Below are 23,358 nucleotides of genomic sequence, written 5' to 3'. Positions count from 1 at the left end.
ATATAATAGGGAGGGACGATAGGACAAATGGTTTCAAATCTTGTCTCACCTGAAACATATTGCAATCACAAACTGCATGACTTTACTGACTCCTCATGGTCCTAGTTTGAAGACTATCCTCCTCTGTTTTCCAATTTCACTGAAGAGATTAATATCCTTTTATAATGGGTAATTAATATCCTTTTATAATGACACTGCCATACTGATTACAGTGCTGCCTATCTCTCACTGTCTCATTTATCTTCAACCCTGTTTAATGACACTGAAACCAACAGACACACAAAGTTCCAGAAAGAGCTTTGTTTAATAGCAGGTGCATTATTTTCTTTTATTTGGAGACCACACAAAAATTTGAACCCACAGCAGGTCAGTGTGGGATTTGAGAAACCCTTGAATTTGGGATGAGGCCTAGCCAGGCAGGCTTCTGATCCAAGGCTGCAAATCTACAATTCAGTGTCTGAGCTCTTCCAGGTTTTGTATATTGTGTCTCTCAGATATTACGATCTTGGAAAGTAAGGCAGACCTTGCTGGAATGTGACATTGTCTCTCCGCATTCACTGTAAACAGGTTTTGGAATTTGCATTTTAATCTCCTTCAAAGAGCTGTCTCCATTTTCTATCTCTGCTAGAATCAATGAATGGAAATGGCTTTTGACACATTGCCCCCTCTCCCTTGCTGAACGTATTCCTGACCCAAATCAGTGAGGCAGACATCTTAAGATGTGTCCACAGCCACCATTTTATATCAGCACAGCACTCACATTGACTTTATACATAGGGGAATGCAAGAGAGACTGGCAACATCTGCGCAGTTTGAAAATACGAAACATTTAGCGCCTGTCTGCTGTTCATAGTATTGTTTCTGAATTGTACACAATCAACCCAAAAATCAATGACTGGAAGGAGAGGAGGCATATACGTACATGTGCATACATCATGTGTAAATATGTGGAATAACTTTGTGTTAATTTGGGCAAAAAAATTGTTTCAATGTGTATAAAACTCTTGTCTTATCCTGTGAAATACGCCTGTGCTCCCTCCCCCCCGGGGCAAAAATGTTGCATCGATTTGGACAAGTTATATGGTGTTCATTTGTGCAAATGTGTTGGGTTAGTGTATGGAATAAGTTGGTGTTATTTTGTGTGGGAGGCTCTGAGGTGCTGTGTCAGCCCGTGCCAACTCTGCCCTGGGGCATGGTGCTGTCGGAAGAAATGGAACACACGAGGCTAAAGGAGAGACTTTGAGGCTTTATTTGATACAGGACAGTTCCACGCGATATCCCTCTCACAAAGAGACGCAGAGTCGGGTGATTTGACACAGGTTCCCCCAGTTGAGCCCCACGGAGCCCGTCCTGTGGGTCCTACACTGAGCCGAGACAAGGGAAGACATTTTCTTTTTGAAGTTAGCTTACCCTGAGATTGCTTTCCTGACACACAACCTCCCACCCCCCACCCCCACCTTCCCTGGTCTCCTGAAGATGTACCGTAGAAAAGTACCAGAGAGTGTCCCACAGAGAGATAGGAATTAAAGGTGGAAGTGAGGCACACTCATGGTGAATGTCCCTCTCACAGCTTCAATCTTGTCTCCATTGTACAGTGTACCTTCTATATATAACCCTCCCTGACACCATCAATTAGATTCCAGTCAGTAACTCCCTCCCGGGGTATCTGTTATTCTGTATATAACCCACCCTGAACCCCTCGATTAGATTCCAGTCTGTAACTCCCTCCCGGGGTATCTGTTATTCTGTATATAACCCTCCCTGACACCATCAATTAGATTCCAGTCTGTACCTCTCTCCCGGGGGTATCTGTTATTCTGTATATAACCCACCCTGAACCCCTCGATTAGATTCCAGTCTGTAACTCCCTCCTGGGGTATCTGTTATTATGTATATAACCCACCCTGAACCCCTCGATTAGATTCCAGTCTGGAACTCACTCCTGGGGAATCTGTTATTCTATATATAAAGCACCACCAGCCAATTGATTTAGATTCCTGTCTGTACGTCACTCCTGGGTATCTGTTATTCTACATATAAACCTCCCTGAATCAACTGATTGGATTCCAATCTGTAACTCACTCCCAGGTATCTCTTTTCCTATATATAAACCACCCCATAACCCTTGATAAGATTCCAGTCTGTAACTTACTCCTGGGTTACCTGGCATCCTACACCTAAACCACCCGGAACCCCTCGATCAGATTTAATCTGAAACTCACTCTCAGGTATCTGTTATTTCACACACAATCCACACCAAAACCCATGACTGGAGTCCAGTCTGTAACTCACTCCCGGGTATCTGTTATTCCAGTCTGTAACTCACTCCCGGGGTATCTATTATTCTGTATATACCCCACCCTGAACCCCTCGATCAGATTCCAGTCTGTAACTCACTCCCGGGTCTCTGGTATTCTGTATATAACCCACCCTGAACCCCTCGATTAGATTCCAGTCTGTAACTCACTCCCGGGGTATCTGTTATTCTGTATATAACCCACCCTGAACCCTTCGATTAGATTCCAGTCTGTAACTCACTCCCGGGGTATCTGTTATTCTGTATATAACCCACCCTGAACCCCTCGATTAGATTCCAGTCTGTAACTCCCTCCTGGGGTATCTGTTATTATGTATATAACCCACCCTGAACCCCTCGATTAGATTCCAGTCTGGAACTCACTCCTGGGGAATCTGTTATTCTATATATAAAGCACCACCAGCCAATTGATTTAGATTCCTGTCTGTACGTCACTCCTGGGTATCTGTTATTCTACATATAAACCTCCCTGAATCAACTGATTGGATTCCAATCTGTAACTCACTCCCAGGTATCTCTTTTCCTATATATAAACCACCCCATAACCCTTGATAAGATTCCAGTCTGTAACTTACTCCTGGGTTACCTGGCATCCTACACCTAAACCACCCGGAACCCCTCGATCAGATTTAATCTGAAACTCACTCTCAGGTATCTGTTATTTCACACACAATCCACACCAAAACCCATGACTGGAGTCCAGTCTGTAACTCACTCCCGGGTATCTGTTATTCCAGTCTGTAACTCACTCCCGGGGTATCTATTATTCTGTATATACCCCACCCTGAACCCCTCGATCAGATTCCAGTCTGTAACTCACTCCCGGGTCTCTGGTATTCTGTATATAACCCACCCTGAACCCCTCGATTAGATTCCAGTCTGTAACTCACTCCCGGGGTATCTGTTATTCTGTATATAACCCACCCTGAACCCTTCGATTAGATTCCAGTCTGTAACTCACTCCCGGGGTATCTGTTATTCTGTATATAACCCACCCTGAACCCCTCGATTAGATTCCAGTCTGTAACTCACTCCCAGGGTATCTGTTATTCTGTATATAACCCACCCTGAACCCCTCGATTAGATTCCAGTCTGTAACTCACTCCGGGGTATCTGTTATTCTGTATATAACCTACCCTGAACCCCTCGATTAGATTCCAGTCTGTAACTCACTCCGGGGTATCTGTTATCTGTATATAACCCACCCTGAACCCTTCGATTAGATTCCAGTCTGTAACTCACTCCTGGGGTATCTGTTATTCTGTATATAACCCACCCTGAACCCCTCGATTAGATTCCAGTCTGTAACTCACTTCCGGGTATCTGGTATTCTGTATATAACCCACCCTGAACCCCTCGATTAGATTCCAGTCTGTAACTCTCTCCCGGGGTATCTGGTATTCTGTATATAACCCACCCTGAACCCCTCGATGAGATTCCAGTCTGTAACTCCCTCCCGGGGTATCTGTTATTCTGTATATAACCCACCCTGAACCCCTCGATTAGATTCCAGTCTGTAACTCACTCCCGTGTATCTATTATTCTGTATATAACCCACCCTGAACCCCTCGATCAGATTCCAGTCTGTAACTCACTCCCGGGGTATCTGTTATTCTGTATATAATCCACCCTGAACCCCTCGATTAGATTCCAGTCTGTAACTCCCTCCCGGGGTAACTGTTATTCTGTATACAACCCACCCTGAACCCCTCGATTAGATTCCGGTCTGTAACTCACTCCCGGTGTATCTGTTATTCTGTATATAACCCACCCTGAACCCCTCGATTAGATTCCAGTCTGTAACTCACTCCCGGTGTATCTGTTATTCTGTATATAACCCACCCTGAACCCCTCAATTAGATTCCAGTCTGTAACTCACTCCCGGGATATCTGTTATTCTGTATATAACCCACCCTGAACCCCTTTATTAGATTCCAGGCTGTAACTCCCTCCTGAGTATCTCTAATACGCATAACCCACCCTGAACCCCTTGTAGTGACCTGCACCTCCCTTTGAAAGCTCTCTCTGTTTGAAATGATTGAGACCTCTGTCATTGAGCCCAGAGCGCCTGTGGATTCAGGAGCAGCTCTCTGAGTGTGAACCAGCCCAGGGAGCTGGGCCTGTGGTTCTCCAAGGCCCTGCCTTGTGGTTTACGAGGCAGTTTGGAGCCTGCCGCACCGGTGTGTGAGTCTGCAGTCACGTGTAGGCCTCAGACCAGGTAAGGAGGGCAAATGTCCTACCCTGAAGGACACTGGTGGACCAGAGGGATGTTTACGACAATCTGATCATCCCCACCAATTCCTGAGAGTGCCTGCTGATTTTAGGCTTTTAAAAAAATTAATTACGTTTGAATAAATCCCACCCCTTCCCAACTCCTGTCTACCCCAACATCCAAAAAACCCTGCCGAGGTTTTTGAGAAGAGTTGTGGAAACACCTCCCACTCACCGGTGGGGGGGAAGGGGGGGGATTGAACTGTTTCATATTTGGTGAAGCCTCTGTAGTGCAATTGCCCCCTCGATAGTCGGGGGCGGGCGTTCCCTACCTCATCCACGAAAACCCATCACAGAGTATCAGATACCCTTACTCGGTGGGTTCCCGGGGAAGAGGCACTTGTGGGCGCCATGTTGTTGTTGTTGTTGTTGTAGTACCTGAGGTGACCTCGCCTTTCAGTAGCGCCCCAGTCTTCCCTCCCGAGCTGCCCTTCAGTGAGGTCGGGTGGCATCGGGTGAACTCCAGTCAGAGGTCACTAGCCAACCAGTGGGCTTCCCTCCCCCTCCCCCAGTTTCCCTGCTGGAGCCCAGACAGACTGCCGCGATGGCTCAGAGTTTTGGCATTCTTGCACTCCGTCCTGACGACGCAGAGAGAGCGAGCCACAGGCAACAGGCTCCCCCCCCCCTGCACAGCAAGATCCCGGTCAGCCACCGAACAGAAACGACGAGGGGCGGCGGGGGGGGGGGGGCAGAAAACTAATTGTTCAGCTAATCCCAAGCAACCATTTCATTGGCAAAATATATACATATATATATGTACATATCCATATACACATTTATATTTATAGATATCGAGCGACATTAATAAAAATACCAACGTTACGTTTCACGGTCAAAAATAAAACTTATCATTGAAAGAGACCCTTTTGGGGCAGAGAAGAAGAGCAAAAGATCCTATTTACAATGGACAGAAAAATAAACCTCAGAGCGGCCTCCAACGAGGTTCCCCACCTCCAGCACTTACGTGGACACAAACATAATTGAGGTGTTGCGAGGGTTGGGGGGGGTGATTGAGGGAGGGGGGCCAGGCCCACTTTGGGTTTTTCAGTCAGGATGAGGTGGGTGGGGGGGTGGGGTGGGAGATGGGATAGGGCCCAGGGCCCAGGCCTGGTCAACCTCGTCTAGGCCTCACTCTCATGGCAGGGGAGCAGGCCGTTGAGGGAGGCCGGCTTCCCGGGCGGGACGGGCCCGCCCGAGGGTGGGGTGGGGGGAGTCCCACCGTCTGGGGGCTCCCGGCCCCCGGTCCCCAGCTCGGCCCCGCCCCGCCCCGCCCCCACCCCCTCCTTGGCCATCAGGATGTTGCGCCGGTGGTACCACAGGTAACCGGGCAACAGGAAACCGGCGGCAGAGAGGAGCAGCAGGCCGATGTTCACCTGAGGGAGGGGGAGAGAAGAGAGAGTCAGTCCAACCGGGGAGACCCCCCCGGCTGCGCATTGACCTGACGCCTTACCACGGAGCCGTTACCCCGTCCAACCCCCGCCTCACCCCCCTCGCCTTCCCTCCCCGCCACTCCACGAACGCGCGGCCACCTCTCTCTACGTTCCCTCAGGCAGCACCGGCTGAAAGGTGACTCGGGTAGGGACGTCCTGAGGGGTTTCAGTGATTGGGGGGGGGGGAAGGGAGGAAGAGGTCAGGAGTTTTGCACCCCAGGCAGCTGAATGCAGGGCTACAGAGATAGGGAGGGGATGTAGGGTCAGGAGGGGGGGTTACAGAGATAGGGAGGGAGTGTAGGGGCTGGAGGGGGTTACAGAGATAGGGAGGGGGTGTAGGGTCAGGAGGGGGGTTACAGAGATAGGGAGGGGGTGTAGGAGCTGGAGGGGGTTACAGAGATAGGGAGGGGGTGTAGGGGCTCGAGGGGGTTACAGAGAAAGGGAGGGGGTGTAGGGGCTGGAGAGGGTTACAGAGATAGGGAGGGGGTGTAGGGGCTGGAGGGGGTAAACAGTGATAAGGAGGGGGTTACAGTGATAGGGAGAGGGGGGTAGGGGCTGGAGGGGTACAGAGATAGGGAGGGGGTGTAGACGGGTACAGAGATAGGGAGGTGGTGCAGGGGCTGGAGAGGGTTACAGAGATAGGGAGGGGATGTAGGGGCTGGATGGGGTTACAGAGATAGGGAGAGGGTGGAGGGGCTGGAGAGGGTGTAGGGGCTGGAGGGTGTGTAGGGGCTGGAGGGGGTTACAGAAATAGGGAGGGGGTGTAGGGGCTGGAGGGGGTTACAGAGATAGGGAGGGGGTGTAGGGGCTGGAGGGGGTGACAGAGATAGGGAGAGGGTTACAGAGATAGGGAGGGGAGGGGGTGGCTGGGCTGGAGGGGGTGGCGGGTGTGGAGGGGGTTACAGAAATAGGGAGGGGTTGTAGGGGCTGGAGGAGGTTACAGCGAGAAGGTATCGACGCTGGAGGGGGTAACAGAGATAGGGAGGGGGTGTAGTGGCTGGAGGGGGTTACAGAGGTAGGGAGGGGGTGTAGGGGCTGGAGGGGGTTACAGAGATAGGGAGGGGGTGTAGGGGGTTACAGAGATGGGGAGGGGGTGTAGGGGCTGGAGGGGGTTACAGAGATAGGGAGGGGGTGCAGGGGCTGGAGGGGGTTACAGAGAAAGGGAGGGGGTGTAGGGGCTGGAGGGGGTTACAGAGATAGGGAGGGGGTGTAGGGGGTTACAGAGATGGGGAGGGGGTGTAGGGGCTGGAGGGGGTTACAGAGATAGGGAGGGGGTGTAGGGGCTGGAGGGGGTTACAGAGATAGGGAGGGGGTGTAGGGGCTGGAGGGGGTTACAGAGATAGGGAGGGGGTTAGGGGCTGGAGGGGGTTACAGAGATAGGGAGGGGGTGTAGGGGGTTACAGAGATGGGGAGGGGGTGTGGGGGCTGGAGGGGGTTACAGAGATAGGGAGGGGGTGTAGGGGCTGGAGGGGGTTACAGAGAAAGGGAGGGGGTGTAGGGGCTGGAGGGGGGGAACACAGATAGGGAGGGGGTGTCGGGGCTGGAGGGGGGTAACAGAGATAGGGAGGGGGTTTAGGGGCTCGAGGGGGTTACAGAGATAGGGAGGGGGTGTAGGGGCTGGAGGGGGGGAACACAGATAGGGAGGGGGTGTAGGGGCTGGAGGGGGTTACAGAGATAGGGAGGGGGTGTAGGGGCTGGAGGGGGTTACAGAGATAGGGAGGGGGTGTAGGGGCTGGAGGGGGTTACAGAGATAGGGAGGGGGTATAGGGGCTCGAGGGGGCTACAGAGATAGGGAGGGGGTGTAGGGGCTGGAGGGGGGTTACAGAGATAGGGAGGGGGGTAGGGGCTGGAGGGGGGTTACAGAGATAGGGAGGGGGTGTAGGGGGTCACAGAGATAGGGAGAGGGTGTAGGGGGTCACAGAGATAGGGAGGGGGTGTTGGGGCTGGAGGGGGTTACAGAGATAGGGAGGGGGTGTACGGGCTGGAGGGGGTTACAGAGATAGGGAGGGGGTGTAGGGGCTGGAGGGGGTTACAGAGATAGGGAGGGGGTGTAGGGGCTGGAGGGGGTTACAGAGATAGGGAGGGGGGTGGAGGGACTGGAGGCGGTTACAGAGATAGGGAGGGGGTGTAGGGGCTGGAGGGGGTTACAGTGATAGGGAGGGGGGTGGAGGGACTGGAGGCGGTTACAGAGATAGGGAGGGGGTGTAGGGGCTGGAGGGGGTACAGAGATAGGGAGGGGGTGTAGGGGCTGGAGGGGGTTACAGAGATAGGGAGGGGGTGTAGGGGCTGGAGGGGGTTACAGTGATAGGGAGGGGGGTGGAGGGACTGGAGGCGGTTACAGAGATAGGGAGGGGGTGTAGGGGCTGGAGGGGGGTTACAGAGATAGGGAGGAGGTGTTGAGGGGTACAGAGATAGGGAGGGGGTGTAGAGGCTGGAGGGGGTTACAGAGATAGGGAGGGGGTGTAGGGGCTGGAGGGGGTTACAGAGATAGGGAGGGGGTGTAGGGGGTGGAGGGGGGGTTACAGAGATAGGGAGGGGGTGTAGGGGGTTACAGAGATAGGGAGGGGGGTGTAGGGGCTGGAGGGGGTTACAGAGATAGGGAGGGGGTATAGGGGCTCGAGGGGGCTACAGAGATAGGGAGGGGGTGTAGGGGCTGGAGGGGGGTTACAGAGATAGGGAGGGGGTATAGGGGCTCGAGGGGGCTACAGAGATAGGGAGGGGGTGTAGGGGCTGGAGGGGGTTACAGAGATAGGGAGGGGGTGTAGGGGGGTCACAGAGATAGGGAGGGGGTCTATGGGGTCACAGAAACAAGGAGGGGATGTAGGGGCTGGAGGGGGTTACAGAGATAGGGAGGGGGTGTAGGGGCTGGAGGGGGGTTACAGAGATAGGGAGGGGGTGTAGGGGCTGGAGGGGGGTTACAGAGATAGGGAGGGGGTGTAGGGGCTGGAGGGGGTTACAGAGATAGGGAGGGGGTGTAGGGGCTGGAGGGGGGTTACAGAGATAGGGAGGGGATGTAGGGGCTGGAGGGGGTTACAGAGATAGGGAGGGGGTGTAGGGGCTGGAGGGGTAGACTAGACGCGGGTCAGAAGTTAGGGATGAAGATATTGACCTGACTGAGAACGTGGGTGAGGCCTCACCATCATCCCTCCCCCCCCCCCACTCTCCTCCACCTCCTCCACACTTCCTCTTCCCGCCCCCCCCCCCACCCCCCGCCCCCCTCACCACGGTCGGCAGCCCCCATGAGCATGGCCTTACCCAGAAGGGGTCTCCATGGAGTGGTCCCAGCATTGCCATGAAGAGGACTTGCTGGAACAGGGCAAACACAGCACTGACCAAGGATTGGAGCCCAATCAGAGAGCCAAAGTGGTTGGTGGGATAGCTGTGGGAACGAACAAGGCCGAGTCACAGAACGTTCCAGAATAGCTGGCGAAATTCCCGAGGTCCCCACCCCAACATCACCCCACTCCCCCTCCCCCAGCCCCACCCCCACCCAAATTTCACCGCCCTCCCCCAGCCCCACCCGAACGTCACCCCCTCCCCCAGCCCCACCCCCACCCAAACTTCACCGCCCTCCCCCAGCCCCATCCCAACGTCCCCCCCGCTCCCCCAGCCCCAGCCCCACCCCAATGTCACCCCCTCCCCCAACCCCATCCCAACATCACCCCCCTCCCCCAGCCACACCCCCACCCCAACGTCAACCCCCTCCCCAACGTCACCCCTCCCAGCCACACCCCCACCCCAATGTCATCACCCAGCCGCAGCCCCACCCCAACGTCACCCCCCTCCCCCTGCCCCAGCCCCACCCCAACGTCACCCCCCTCCCCAGCCCCACCTCCACCCCAACGTCACCCCCCTCCCCAGCCACACCTCCACCCCAACATCACCCCCCTCCCCCAGCCCCACCTCCACCCCAATGTCACCCCCCTCAGCTCCACCCCAACATCACTCCCCCAGCCCCACTCCCACCCCAACGTCACCCCCCTCCCCCAGCTCCACCTCCACCCCAATGTCACCCCCCCTCAGCTCCACCCCAACATCAACCCCCCACCTCCACCCCACCCCAACATCAGCCCCCTCCCCCAGCCCCACCCCAACGTCACACCCCTCCCTAGCCCCATCCCAACATCACCCCCCTCCCCCACCCCAACGTCACCCCCCCACCTCCACCCCACCCCAACATCAGCCCCCTCACCCAGCCACACCACTATCCCAACATCTTCCCCCGCCCCCAGTCCAGCCCAATGTCACCCCCTCCCTCAGCCACACCCCCATCCCAATGTCACCCCTCCTCAGCCCCAACCCCACCCCAACGTCAGACCCTTACCCCAGCCACCCCACGAACATCACCCCGCCCCAAAATCATTCACCTCCCCCACCAGAACTTCACCACCCTCCCCAATTTCCACCCCCACCCCAACGTCATCCCCCTCCCCCGGCACCACCAGCACCCCAAAGTAAGCCCCTCACCACCCCCACGAAAACCTGTCAGCCCCCCTTCAACTTGGAGTGCGGCTCTCAATCCCCACCCTTTCCCCATTAACACCCCCCCACCGGGCAGTCAGTTCCCCCAGTCGGAGGGGACTAACCCCCTCACCCACCCTCTCCCCATTTACACACACCGGGCAGTCTGTTCCCCCTATCGGAGGGGGACTAACCCCCTCACCCACCCTCTCCCCATTTACACACACCGGGCAGTCTGTTCCCCCTATCGGAGGGGGATTAACCCCCTCACCCACCCTCTCCCCATTTACACACACCGGGCAGTCTGTTCCCCCTATCGGAGGGGGATTAACCCCCTCACCCACCCTCTCCCCATTTACACACACCGGGCAGTCTGTTCCCCCTCTCGGAGGGGGGATTAACCCCCTCACCCACCCTCACCCAATTACACACACCGGGCAGTCTGTTCCCCCTCTCGGAGGGGGGATTAACCCCCTCAACCACCCCCTCCCCATTTACACACACCGGGCAGTCTGTTCCCCTATCGAGGGGTATTAACCCCCTCACCCACCCTCTCCCCATTTACACACACCGGGCAGTCTGTTCCCCCTCTCGGACGGGGGGATTAACCCCCTCACCCACCCTCACCCAATTACACACACCGGGCAGTCTGTTCCCCCTCTCGGAGGGGGGATTAACACCCTCACCCACCCCCTCCCCATTTACACACACCGGGCAGTCTGTTCCCCTCTCGGAGGGGGGATTAACACACCCTCACCCACCCCCTCCCCATTTACACACACACCGGGCAGTCTGTTCCCCCTATCGGAGGGGGATTACCCCTCACCCACCCTCACCCAATTACACACACCGGGCAGTCTGTTCCCCCTCTCGGAGGGGGGATTAACACCCTCACCCACCCCCTCCCCATTTACACACACCGGGCAGTCTGTTCCCCCTATCGGAGGGGGGATTAACCCCCTCACCCACACTCTCCCCATTTACACACACCGGGAAGTCTGTTCCCCCTATCGGAGGGGTATTAACCCCCTCACCCACCATCTCCCCATTTACACACACCGGGCAGTCTGTTCCCCCTATCGGAGGGGGATTAACCCCCTCACCCACCCTCTCCCCATTTACACACACACACACCCCGGGCAGTCTGTTCCCCCTATCGGAGGGGTATTAACCCCCTCACCCACCCTCTCCCCATTTACACACACCGGGCAGTCTGTTCCCCCTATTGGAGGGGGATTAACCCCCTCACCCACCCTCTCCCCATTTACACACACACCGGGCAGTCTGCTCCCCCGATTGGAGGGGGATTAACCCCCTCACCCACCCTCTCCCCATTTACACACACCGGGAAGTCTGTTCCCCCTATCGGAGGGGTATTAACCCCCTCACCCACCCTCTCCCCATTTACACACACACCGGGCAGTCTGTTCCCCCTATCGGAGGGGGGATTAACCCCCTCCCCATTTACACACACACACCCCGAGCAGTCTGTTCCCCATATCGGAGGGTATTAACCCCCTCCCCATTTACACACACACACCGGGCAGTCTGTTCCCCCTATCGGAGGGGGATTAACCCCCTCCCCATTTACACACACACACCCCGGGCAGTCTGTTCCCCATATCGGAGGGTATTAACCCCCTCCCCATTTACACACACACCGGGCAGTCTGTTCCCCCTATTGGAGCAGGATTAACCCCCTCACCCACCCTCTCCCCATTTACACACACCGGGCAGTCTGTTCCCACTATCGGAGGGGGGATTAACCCCCTCACCCACCCTCTCCCCATTTACACACACCGGGCAGTCTGTTCCCCCTATCGGAGGGGGGATTAACCCCCTCACCCACCCTGTCCCCATTTCACACACACCGGGCAGTCTGTTCCCCCTATCGGAGGGGGACTAACCCCCTCACCCACCCTCTCCCCATTTACACACACCGGGCAGTCTGTTCCCCCTATCGGAGGGGGATTAACCCCCTCACCCACCCTGTCCCCATTTCACACACACCGGGCAGTCTGTTCCCCCTATCGGAGGGGGACTAACCCCCTCACCCACCCTCTCCCCATTTACACACACCGGGCAGTCTGTTCCCCCTATCGGAGGGGGATTAACCCCCTCACCCACCCTGTCCCCATTTCACACACACCGGGCAGTCTGTTCCCCCTATCGGAGGGGGATTAACCCCCTCACCCACCCTCTCTCCATTTACACACACCGGGCAGTCTGTTCCCCCTATCGGAGGGGGATTAACCCCCTCACCCACCCTCTCCCCATTTACACACACCGGGCAGTCTGTTCCCCCTATCGGAGGGGGATTAACCCCCTCACCCACCCTCTCCCCATTTACACACACACCGGGCAGTCTGTTCCCCCTATCGGAGGGGGACTAACCCCCTCACCCACCCTCTCCCCATTTACACACACCGGGCAGTCTGTTCCCCCTATCGGAGGGGGATTAACCCCCTCACCCACCCTCTCCCCATTTACACACACCGGGCAGTCTGTTCCCCCTATCGGAGGGGGATTAACCCCCTCACCCACCCTCTCCCCATTTACACACACCGGGCAGTCTGTTCCCCCTATCGGAGGGGGATTAACCCCCCTCACCCACCCTCTCCCCATTTACACCCCCCGGGCAGTCCGTTCCCCCTATCGGAGGGGGATTAACCCCCTCACCCACCCTCTCCCCATTTACACACACCGGGCAGTCTGTTCCCCCTCTCGGAGGGGGGATTAACCCCCTCACCCACCCTCACCCATTTACACACACCGGGCAGTCTGTTCCCCCTCTCGGAGGGGGGATTAACCCCCTCACCCACCCCCTCCCCATTTACACACACCGGGCAGTCTGTTCCACCTATCGGAGGGGTATTAACCCCCTCACCCACCCTCTCCCCATTTACACACACCGGGCAGTCTGTTCCCCCTATCGGAGGGGGATTAACCCCCTCACCCACCCTCTCCCCATTTACACACACACACACCCCGGGCAGTCTGTTCCCCCTATCGGAGGGGTATTAACCCCCTCACCCACCCTCTCCCCATTTACACACACCGGGCAGTCTGTTCCCCTATTGGAGGGGGATTAACCCCCTCACCCACCCCCTCCCCATTTACACACACCGGGCAGTCTGTTCCACCTATCGGAGGGGTATTAACCCCCTCACCCACCCTCTCCCCATTTACACACACCGGGCAGTCTGTTCCCCCTATCGGAGGGGGATTAACCCCCTCACCCACCCTCTCCCCATTTACACACACACACACCCCGGGCAGTCTGTTCCCCCTATCGGAGGGGTATTAACCCCCTCACCCACCCTCTCCCCATTTACACACACCGGGCAGTCTGTTCCCCTATTGGAGGGGGATTAACCCCCTCACCCACCCTCTCCCCATTTACACACACACCGGGCAGTCTGCTCCCCCGATTGGAGGGGGATTAACCCCCTCACCCACCCTCTCCCCATTTACACACACCGGGCAGTCTGTTCCCCCTATCGGAGGGGGATTAACCCCCTCACCCACCCTCTCCCCATTTACACACACACCGGGCAGTCTGTTCCCCCTATCAGAGGGGGATTAACCCCCTCCCCATTTACACACACACACCCCGGGCAGTCTGTTCCCCATATCGGAGGGTATTAACCCCCTCCCCATTTACACACACACCGGGCAGTCTGTTCCCCCTATCGGAGGGGGATTACCCCCTCACCCACCCACTCCCCATTTACACACACCGGGCAGTCTGTTCCCCCTATCGGAGGGGGATTAACCCCCTCACCCACCCACTCCCCATTTACACACACCGGGCAGTCTGTTCCCCCTATCGGAGGGGGGATTAACCCCCTCACCCACCCTGTTCCCATTTCACACACACCGGGCAGTCTGTTCCCCCTATCGGAGGGGGACTAACCCCCTCACCCACCCTCTCCCCATTGACACACACCGGGCAGTCTGTTCCCCCTATCGGAGGGGGGATTAACCCCCTCACCCACCCTCTCCCCATTTACACACACCGGGCAGTCTGTTCCCCCTATCGGAGGGGGACTAACCCCCTCACCCACCCTCTCCCCATTTACACACAGCGGGCAGTCTGTTCCCCCTATCGGAGGGGGATTAACCCCCTCACCCACCCTCTCCCCATTTACACACACCGGGCAGTCTGTTCCCACTATCGGAGGGGGGATTAACCCCCTCACCCACCCTCTCCCCATTTACACACACCGGGCAGTCTGTTCCCCCTATCGGAGGGGGGATTAACCCCCTCACCCACCCTGTTCCCATTTCACACACACCGGGCAGTCTGTTCCCCCTATCGGAGGGGGACTAACCCCCTCACCCACCCTCTCCCCATTTACACACACTGGGCAGTCTGTTCCCCCTATCGGAGGGGGGATTAACCCCCTCACCCACCCTCTCCCCATTTACACACACCGGGCAGTCTGTTCCCCCTATCGGAGGGGGGATTAACCCCCTCACCCACCCTCTCCCCATTTACACACACCGAGCAGTCTGTTCCCCCTATCGGAGGGGGATTAACCCCCTCACCCACCCTCTCCCCATTTACACACACCGGGCAGTCTGTTCCCCCTATCGGAGGGGGGATTAACCCCCTCACCCACCATCTCCCCATTTACACACACCGGGCAGTCTGTTCCCCCTATCGGAGGGGGATTAACCCCCCTCACCCACCCTCTCCCCATTTACACCCCCCCGGGCAGTCTGTTACCCCTATCGGAGGGGGATTAACCCCCTCACCCACCCTCTCCCCATTTACACACACACCGGGCAGTCTGTTCCCCCTATCGGAGGGGGATTAACCCCCTCACCCACCCTCTCCCCATTTACACACACCGGGCAGTCTGTTCCCCCTCTCGGAGGGGGGATTAACCCCCTCACCCACCCTCACCCATTTACACACACACCGGGCAGTCTGTTCCCCCTATCAGAGGGGGATTAACCCCCTCACCCACCCTCTCCCCATTTACACACACACCGGGCAGTCTGTTCCCCCTATCGGAGGGGGGATTAACCCCCTCACCCACCCTCTCCCCATTTACACACACCGGGCAGTCTGTTCCCACTATCGGAGGGGGGATTAACCCCCTCACCCACCCTGTCCCCATTTCACACACACCGGGCAGTCTGTTCCCCCTATCGGAGGGGGACTAACCCCCTCACCGACCCTCTCCCCATTTACACACACCGGGCAGTCTGTTCCCCCTATCGGAGGGGGGATTAACCCCCTCACCCACCCTGTCCCCATTTCACACACACCGGGCAGTCTGTTCCCCCTATCGGAGGGGGACTAACCCCCTCACCCACCCTCTCCCCATTTACACACACCGGGCAGTCTGTTCCCCCTATCGGAGGGGGATTAACCCCCTCACCCACCCTCTCCCCATTTACACACACCGGGCAGTCTGTTCCCCCTATCGGAGGGGGATTAACCCCCCTCACCCACCCTCTCCCCATTTACACCCCCCGGGCAGTCTGTTCCCCCTATCGGAGGGGGATTAACCCCCTCACCCACCCTCTCCCCATTTACACACACCGGGCAGTCTGTTCCCCCTCTCGGAGGGGGATTATCCCCCTCACCCACCCTCTCCCCATTTACACACACCAGGCAGTCTGTTCCCCCTATCGGAGGGGGATTAACCCCCTCACCCACCCTCTCCCCATTTACACACACACCGGGCAGTCTGTTCCCCCTATCGGAGGGGGGATTAACCCCCTCCCCATTTACACACACACACCGGGCAGTCTGTTCCCCCTATCGGAGGGGGGATTAACCCCCTCACCCACCCTGTCCCCATTTCACACACACCGGGCAGTCTGTTCCCCCTATCGGAGGGGGACTAACCCCCTCACCCACCCTCTCCCCATTTACACACACACCGGGCAGTCTGTTCCCCCTATCGGAGGGGGGATTAACCCCCTCCCCATTTACACACACACACCGGGCAGTCTGTTCCCCCTATCGGAGGGGGATTAACCCCCTCCCCATTTACACACACACCGGGCAGTCTGTTCCCCCTGTTGGAGCAGGATTAACCCCCTCACCCACCCCCTCCCCATTTACACACACACACACACCGGGCAGTCTGTTCCCCCTATCGGAGGGGGTTTAACCCCCTCACCCACCCTCTCCCCATTTACACACACCGGGCAGTCTGTTCCCCCTATCGGAGGGGTATTAACCCCCTCACCCACCATCTCCCCATTTACACACCCCGGGCAGTCTGTTCCCCCTATCGGAGGGGGATTAACCCCCTCACCCACCCTCTCCCCATTTACACACACCGGGCAGTCTGTTCCCCCTATCGGAGGGGGTTTAACCCCCTCACCCACCCCCTCCCCATTTACACACACACACACCCCGGGCAGTCTGTTCCCCCTATCGGAGGGGGATTAACCCCCTTACCCACCCTCTCCCCATTTACACACACCGGGCAGTCTGTTCCCCCTATCGGAGGGGGATTAACCCCCTCACCCACCCCCTCCCCATTTACACACACACACACACCGGGCAGTCTGTTCCCCCTATCGGAGGGGGATTAACCCCCTTACCCACCCTCTCCCCATTTACACACCCGGACTGTCTGTTCCCCCTGTCGGAGGGGGATTTACCCCTCACCCACCCATGCCCCATTTACACACCCCGGGCAGTCTGTTCCCCCTATCGGAGGGGGATTAACCCCCTCACCCACCCTCTCCCCATTTACACACACCGGGCAGTCTGTTCCCCCTATCGGAGGGGGATTAACCCCCTCACCCACCCCCTCCCCATTTACACACACACACACTCCGGGCAGTCTGTTCCCCCTATCAGAGGGGGATTAACCCCCTCACCCACCCCCTCCCCGTTTACACACACCGGGCAGTCTACTCCCCCTATCGGAGGGGGATTAACCCCCTCACCCACCCCCTCCCCGTTTACACACACCGGGCAGTCTACTCCCCCTATCGGAGGGGGATTAACCCCCTCACCCACCCCCTCCCCGTTTACACACACCGGGCAGTCTGTTCCCCCTATCGGAGGGGGGATTAACCCCCTCACCCACCCCCACCCTGTTTACACACACCGGGCAGTCTACTTCCCCTATCGGAGGGGGATTAACTCCTTATTACCCACCTTCCCACAGTTGATTAACCCTCAGACTTACACAACAGCGTAGAGACCCCCACAGGCAGAATGGATGAATCCACGGACCACAGTGTGGAAGATAAAGGTGAGGTACTGTGGGACAGGACAGAATGGGTCAGTTTTTCATTGAAGAATATCATCAGACAATGCCTGGTGTCTCACTTGTGTACAATGGGGGATTCCCATGTCAACATGTCACAAGGTAGTTACACCCTCCAGCCAAAGGTGGCACTGTCATCTTGTGCACCAACATTAAAGTGATATCAGAAATACAGATTTCAAAACAAAACACCCAGACTTGGTCCAGGATGTTCTGAGAATGTGATCCCCTCTATCTGAGGCTGGGACACATTGTGATTGGCTGCGGGCATTCGCTCTTCGGACAAGGCCAACCTAGCCCTATCCCGGCCCAAGCCATGCCAATCCACCGTTCGCACACACAACTGTGTGGGTGCTGGGGTGCGTGTCTGTCCCCAGAACTCCGTGTTGGTCCAAAACATGCAGTCTGATGTATCTGTATATTTGTGGGTGTATGTTCGCTTAACATAGTCTGAATGTACTCCTGGTCTCTGATCTAACACTGTAACAGAGTCTGACTGTACTCCTGGTCTCTGATCTAACACTGTAACAGAGTCTGAATGTACTCCTGGTCTCTGATCTGACACTGTAACAGAGTCTGAATGTATTCCTGGTCTCTGATCTAGCACTGTAACAGAGTCTGACTGTACTCCTGGTCTCTGATCTAACACTGTAACAGAGTCTGACCGTACTCCTGGTCTCTGATCGAACACTGTAACAGAGTCTGAATGTACTCCTGGTCACTGATCTAACACTGTAACAGAGTCTGAATGTACTCCTGTTCTCTGATCTAACACTGTAATAGAGTCTGACTGTACTCCTGGTCTCTGGTCTAACACTGTAATAGAGTCTGACTGTACTCCTGGTCTCTCATCTATCACTGTAACAGAGTCTGACTGTACTCCTGGTCTCTGATCTAACACTGTAACAGAGTCTGAATGTACTCCTGGTCTCTGATCTAACACTGTAACAGAGTCTGACTGTACTCCTGGTCTCTGATCTAACACTGTAACAGAGGCTGAATGTACTCCTGGTCTCTGATCTAACACTGTAACAGAGTCTGACTGTACTCCTGGTTTCCGATCTAACACTGTAACAGAGGCTGAATGTACTCCTGGTCTCTGATCTAACACTGTAACAGAGTCTGACTGTACTCCTGGTCTCTGATCTAACACTGTAACAGAGTCTGAATGTACTCCTGGTCTCTGATCTAACACTATAACAGAGTCTGCATGTACTCCTGGTTTCCAATCTAACACTGTAACAGAGTCTGAATGTACTCCTGGTCTCTGATCTAACACTGTAACAGAGTCTGAATGTACTCCTGGTTTCCGATCTAACACTGTAACAGAGTCTGAATGTACTCCCGGTCTCTGATCTAACACTGTAACAGAGTCTGAATGTACTCCTGGTCTCTGATCTAACACTGTAACAGAGTCTGACTGTACTACTGGTCTCTGATCTAACACTATAACAGAGTCTGAATGTACTCCTGGTTTCCAATCTAACACTGTAACAGAGTCTGAATGTACTCCTGGTCTCTGATCTAACACTGTAACAGAGTCTGAATGTACTCCTGGTTTCCGATCTAACACTGTAACAGAGTCTGAATGTACTCCTGGTCTCTGATCTAACACTGTAACAGAGTCTGACTGTACTCCTGGTCTCTGGTCTAACACTGTAACCGAGTCTGACTGTACTCCTGGTCTCTGATCAAACACTGTAACAGAGTCTGACTGTACTCCTGGTCTCTGATCTAACGCTGTAACAGTGTCTGACTGTACTCCTGGTCTCTGATCTAACACTGTAACGGAGTCTGACTGTACTCCTGGTCTCTGATCTAACACTGTAACGGAGTCTGACTGTACTCCTAGTCTCTGATCTAACACTGTAACAGATTATGATTGTACTCCTGGTCTCTGATCTAACACTGTAACAGAGTCTGAATGTACTCCTGGTCTCTGATCTAACACTGTAACAGAGTCTGACTGTACTCCTGGTCTCTGATCTAACACTGTAACAGAGTCTGACTGTACTCCTGGTCTCTGGTCTAACACTGTAACCGAGTCTGACTTACTCCTGGTCTCTGATCTAACACTGTAACAGAGTCTGACTGTACTCCTGGTCTCTGATCTAACACTGTAACAGTGTCTGACTGTACTCCTGGTCTCTGATCTAACACTGTAACGGAGTCTGACTGTACTCCTAGTCTCTGATCTAACACTGTAACAGATTATGATTGTACTCCTGGTCTCTGATCTAACACTGTAACAGAGTCTGACTGTACTCCTGGTCACCGATCTAACACTGTCACAGAGTCTGACTGTACTCCTGGTCTCTGATCTAACACTGTCACAGAGTCTGACTGTACTCCTGGTTTCCGATCAAACACTGTAACAGAGTCTGACTGTACTCCTGGTCTCTGATCGAACACTGTAACAGTGTCTGACTGTACTCCTGGTCTCCGATCTAACACTGTAACAGAGTCTGACTGTACTCCTGGTCTCTGATCTAACACTGTAACAGAGTCTGAATGTACTCCTGGTCTCTGATCTAACACTATAACAGAGTCTGCATGTACTCCTGGTTTCCAATCTAACACTGTAACAGAGTCTGAATGTACTCCTGGTCTCTGATCTAACACTGTAACAGAGTCTGAATGTACTCCTGGTTTCCGATCTAACACTGTAACAGAGTCTGAATGTACTCCCGGTCTCTGATCTAACACTGTAACAGAGTCTGAATGTACTCCTGGTCTCTGATCTAACACTGTAACAGAGTCTGACTGTACTACTGGTCTCTGATCTAACACTATAACAGAGTCTGAATGTACTCCTGGTTTCCAATCTAACACTGTAACAGAGTCTGAATGTACTCCTGGTCTCTGATCTAACACTGTAACAGAGTCTGAATGTACTCCTGGTTTCCGATCTAACACTGTAACAGAGTCTGAATGTACTCCTGGTCTCTGATCTAACACTGTAACAGAGTCTGACTGTACTCCTGGTCTCTGGTCTAACACTGTAACCGAGTCTGACTGTACTCCTGGTCTCTGATCAAACACTGTAACAGAGTCTGACTGTACTCCTGGTCTCTGATCTAACGCTGTAACAGTGTCTGACTGTACTCCTGGTCTCTGATCTAACACTGTAACGGAGTCTGACTGTACTCCTGGTCTCTGATCTAACACTGTAACGGAGTCTGACTGTACTCCTAGTCTCTGATCTAACACTGTAACAGATTATGATTGTACTCCTGGTCTCTGATCTAACACTGTAACAGAGTCTGAATGTACTCCTGGTCTCTGATCTAACACTGTAACAGAGTCTGACTGTACTCCTGGTCTCTGATCTAACACTGTAACAGAGTCTGACTGTACTCCTGGTCTCTGGTCTAACACTGTAACCGAGTCTGACTTACTCCTGGTCTCTGATCTAACACTGTAACAGAGTCTGACTGTACTCCTGGTCTCTGATCTAACACTGTAACAGTGTCTGACTGTACTCCTGGTCTCTGATCTAACACTGTAACGGAGTCTGACTGTACTCCTAGTCTCTGATCTAACACTGTAACAGATTATGATTGTACTCCTGGTCTCTGATCTAACACTGTAACAGAGTCTGACTGTACTCCTGGTCACCGATCTAACACTGTCACAGAGTCTGACTGTACTCCTGGTCTCTGATCTAACACTGTCACAGAGTCTGACTGTACTCCTGGTTTCCGATCTAACACTGTAACAGAGTCTGACTGTACTCCTGGTCTCTGATCGAACACTGTAACAGTGTCTGACTGTACTCCTGGTCTCCGATCTAACACTGTAACAGAGTCTGACTGTACTCCTGGTCTCTGATCTAACACTGTCACAGAGTCTGACTGTACTCCTGGTCACCGATCTAACACTGTCACAGAGTCTGACTGTACTCCTGGTCTCTGATCTAACACTGTCACAGAGTCTGACTGTACTCCTGGTCTCCGATCTAACAGTGAGTCCCTCGTGTGTTTCAGGTGAACCTGTTGATGATCCCCTGGTGTGGGGTGAGCTGTCCCACTGCCTGAATGAGGAAGGGACTGAGAGAGGAATCTCTGCCTGAGCACACTTACCTGCAAAGGGAGAATGTTGATCAGGCAGGTTACACCAAATGCCACAAGGAGGAGGTTCGTGAAGACAAAAGCTCGGATGGCATTGGTCAGTTTTTGGACTGTCCTGTCCCGCGGCTTTTTCCCAGAAGGATGTTCAGATGTCGGACTGAAAAAGAAAGCACAAAGACACAGAAGATCAGGTGAATAATCTCTGTAGGTATCACTAAATAAGCTCCATTACACTGTCCCTCAGTAACCCCCCCCCCCCCCCCCCCCCACCAGGGCCCTGTGTTACTGACTGTATCTCTCCTGATGTTAATCCAGCTCCCCCACACTGTCCCTCAGTAACCCCTCTCCCCCCCCAATGCCCTGTGTTACTGACTGTATCTCTCCTGATGTTAATCCAGCTCCTCCACACTGTCCCTCAGTAACCCCTCTCCCCCCCAGTGCCCTGTGTTACTGACTGTATCTCTCCTGATGTTAATCCAGCTCCCTCACACTGTCCCTCAGTAACCCCTCTCCGCCCCGTGCCCTGTGTTACTGACTGTATCTCTCCTGATGTTAATCCAGCTCCCTCACACTGTCACTCAGTAACCCCTCTCCGCCCCGTGCGCTGTGTTACTGACTGTATCTCTCCTGATGTTAATCCAGCTCCCTCACACTGTCCCTCAGTAACCCCTCTCCCCCCCAGTGCCCTGTGTTACTGACTGTATCTCTCCTGATGTTAATCCAGCTCCCTCACACTGTCACTCAGTAACCCCTCTCCCCCCCCCAGTGCCCTGTGTTACTGACTGTATCTCTCCTGATGTTAATCCAGCTCCCTCACACTCTCCCTCAGTAACCCCTCTCCCCCCCAGTGCCCTGTGTTACTGACTGTATCTCTCCTGATGTTAATCCAGCTCCCTCACACTCTCCCTCAGTAACCCCTCTCTCCCCCCCCAGTGCCCTGTGTTACTGACTGTATCTCTCCTGATGTTAATCCAGCTCCCTCACACTCTCCCTCAGTAACCCCTCTGCCCCCCAGTGCCCTGTGTTACTGACTGTATCTCTCCTGATGTTAATCCAGCTCCCTCACACTGTCCCTCAGTAACCCCTCTCCCCCCCAGTGCCCTGTGTTACTGACTGTATCTCTCCTGATGTTAATCCAGCTCCCTCACACTGTCACTCAGTAACCCCTCTCCCCCCCAGTGCCCTGTTTTACTGACTGTATCTCTCCTGATGTTAATCCAGCTCCCTCACACTCTCCCTCAGTAACCCCTCTCCCCCCCAGTGCCCTGTGTTACTGACTGTATCCCTACTGATGTTAATCCAGCTCCCTCACACTGTCCCTCAGTAACCCCTCTCCCCCCCAGTGCCCTGTGTTACTGACTGTATCTCTCCTGATGTTAATCCAGCTCCCTCACACTGTCCCTCAGTAACCCCTGTCCCCCCCCAGTGCCCTGTGTTACTGACTGTATCTCTCCTGATGTTAATCCAGCTCCCTCACACTGTCCCTCAGTAACCCCTCTCCCCCCCCAGTGCCCTGTGTTACTGACTGTATCTCTCCTGATGTTAATCCAGCTCCCTCA

At 54.9% G+C, this 23,358-nt stretch overlaps 1 protein-coding gene across 3 annotated transcripts in view; it reads right to left on the bottom strand.

The window, feature by feature from the left end:
- Nucleotides 1-1,226: 1,226 nt before the first annotated feature.
- The window catches only part of LOC140468568 (large neutral amino acids transporter small subunit 3-like), a 98,568-nt gene continuing 76,436 nt past the window's right edge, over nucleotides 1,227-23,358 (bottom strand). For all 3 annotated transcript variants that reach the window (XM_072564661.1, XM_072564662.1, XM_072564663.1), the window contains exons 12-15: nucleotides 21,812-21,956; nucleotides 17,649-17,722; nucleotides 9,274-9,397; nucleotides 1,227-5,961 (exon numbers count right to left, since the gene is read on the bottom strand). In XM_072564661.1, coding sequence (XP_072420762.1) covers nucleotides 5,710-5,961; nucleotides 9,274-9,397; nucleotides 17,649-17,722; nucleotides 21,812-21,956 — 595 coding nt within the window. In that variant the 3' untranslated portion in view covers nucleotides 1,227-5,709. The remainder of the gene's footprint in view (nucleotides 5,962-9,273; nucleotides 9,398-17,648; nucleotides 17,723-21,811; nucleotides 21,957-23,358) is intronic.

Source organism: Chiloscyllium punctatum, chromosome 47, assembly GCF_047496795.1.
Source record: "Chiloscyllium punctatum isolate Juve2018m chromosome 47, sChiPun1.3, whole genome shotgun sequence".
NCBI classification, from domain to species: Eukaryota; Metazoa; Chordata; class Chondrichthyes; order Orectolobiformes; family Hemiscylliidae; genus Chiloscyllium; species Chiloscyllium punctatum.
The sequence above is the reverse complement of the archived record's forward strand: the minus strand, read 5'-3'. Positions and strand labels throughout refer to the sequence as shown.